The 1425-nt window shown below is 59.9% G+C and overlaps 1 protein-coding gene across 1 annotated transcript in view; it reads right to left on the bottom strand.

The window, feature by feature from the left end:
• Positions 1–1321, bottom strand: part of LOC104076015 (CUGBP Elav-like family member 6) — a 3586-nt gene extending 2265 nt beyond the window's left edge. Inside the window, exons 1-3 of the mRNA XM_009576711.1 lie at positions 1257–1321; positions 277–357; positions 6–149 (exon numbers count right to left, since the gene is read on the bottom strand). Coding sequence (XP_009575006.1) covers positions 6–149; positions 277–357; positions 1257–1272 — 241 coding nt within the window. The 5' untranslated portion in view covers positions 1273–1321. The remainder of the gene's footprint in view (positions 1–5; positions 150–276; positions 358–1256) is intronic.
• Positions 1322–1425: the final 104 nt, after the last annotated feature.

Below are 1425 nucleotides of genomic sequence, written 5' to 3'. Positions count from 1 at the left end.
CTTACCAAAGCATTTACTCTGGTTGGTGGCACGGTCCACAAAGACTTTGGCAGAGATGACATTGCCGAAAGGCAAGAACATCTGCGTGAGCTCCGCGTCCCCGAACTCCTGGGGCAGGTGATAAATAAACAGGTTACAGCCCTCGGGACCTGGGTGACACACAAAGGACAGCCGCGCGTCAGCCGCAAGGCAGGGGGGACCCCGGCGGGGAGCTAGGAGAGGACGTGCCCGTTTTTTTTCCGTCCCCGCGGCGGGGTGCCCCCCACAACCCCTCACCTTCTCGCTGCTGCTGTGGGATGATGGGCGCTTGCTGGGGGAAGGCTTGGCTGATGGGTGCGTAGGCAGTGGGATACGCTGCTGGAAGAGAGAAACGTGGAGCTGAGACTCCGGCACCCACCCCGCTCCCACCACAGCCCTGGGAAGGGTTGGGGACAGGGATGTCCCCCGCTGCCACCCTCGATGGAGGTGCCTCTACAGCCCCAGGGCTGCTGGCTCTGCCCTTCCCACCCCTGCCGGCACGGACCCTGTCTCCCGGCACGCCCAGGATGCAGGAATGGCTCTCCCAGGACGGACGCTGGTGGCAGCAGTAATACGGCCTCAAGGTTGAGGAAAGCTGGCACTTTTGGTTGAAAAAAACCAATTGGGGGTCCAAAATTTGATTTTCTGTTGAAAATCTGAAAAATGCTGTTAGTGCTCCTAATTAAATGACTGCCAGGCTCGATGTACTTCCACAGGATGCTTTGAGTCCCTTCTCTCTGCATCCCATCTCCCTGGCCATTGGATTCGGCCACACGACGAACACCGGAGGATTTTTGATGTCTTGGTGCCTCCACGGCTGTCTCTACCAGTGGGCTGGCATGTGGGCAGGATCCAGCATGGAGCCAGCTCTCCATCACCGCCCAAACCTCGCCCCCTCTCCTGGGTACTGCCGCCAGCTCTCCCCCCCGGAGTTATCTCAGCCCAGCGGGCATTAAAATTCACTTTCCTCCATCCAAAATTTGCACGGAGGGCCGTGCCCGGGAGCGCATCCGTGTTGCTGGGGACGAGGGGACGGCGTTCTGCACCAGCGTCACCCCCATCGCTGCCCCAGGGTACGGCACACCGCGCTCGATGCATCACCGCGCTAATCCGTGCCCAAGCACGCTGCCCTAATCCTGTGGTTCAACTCGTCGCCAAAGGCGACGCTCACCCCCCAAAAATAAGGGTGAGGAGCAAAGAGGGGAGAGAGAAGAGAAGTGCAAAGCAAAGTTTGAGACCTGCATAGTGCTGCATGCCTGCGTAGGCTTGCTGGAGGGGATCTGCCACCGTGGGGCTTTGAGCTGGGAAGAGAAAAGGGAGAAGGAAGAGAGAATGAGCAAGAGAAACGCAGGGATGAGCAGCTCCCGTGGGAGAGGGCTCTCGGCCCAGCACCGCCACGGAGGGGCA

This window comes from Fulmarus glacialis, unplaced genomic scaffold, assembly GCF_000690835.1.
Source record: "Fulmarus glacialis isolate BGI_N327 unplaced genomic scaffold, ASM69083v1 scaffold23344, whole genome shotgun sequence".
In the NCBI taxonomy this organism is placed as follows: domain Eukaryota; kingdom Metazoa; phylum Chordata; class Aves; order Procellariiformes; family Procellariidae; genus Fulmarus; species Fulmarus glacialis.
Note: the sequence above shows the minus strand (reverse complement) of the source record. Positions and strands in the feature narration are given on the sequence as shown.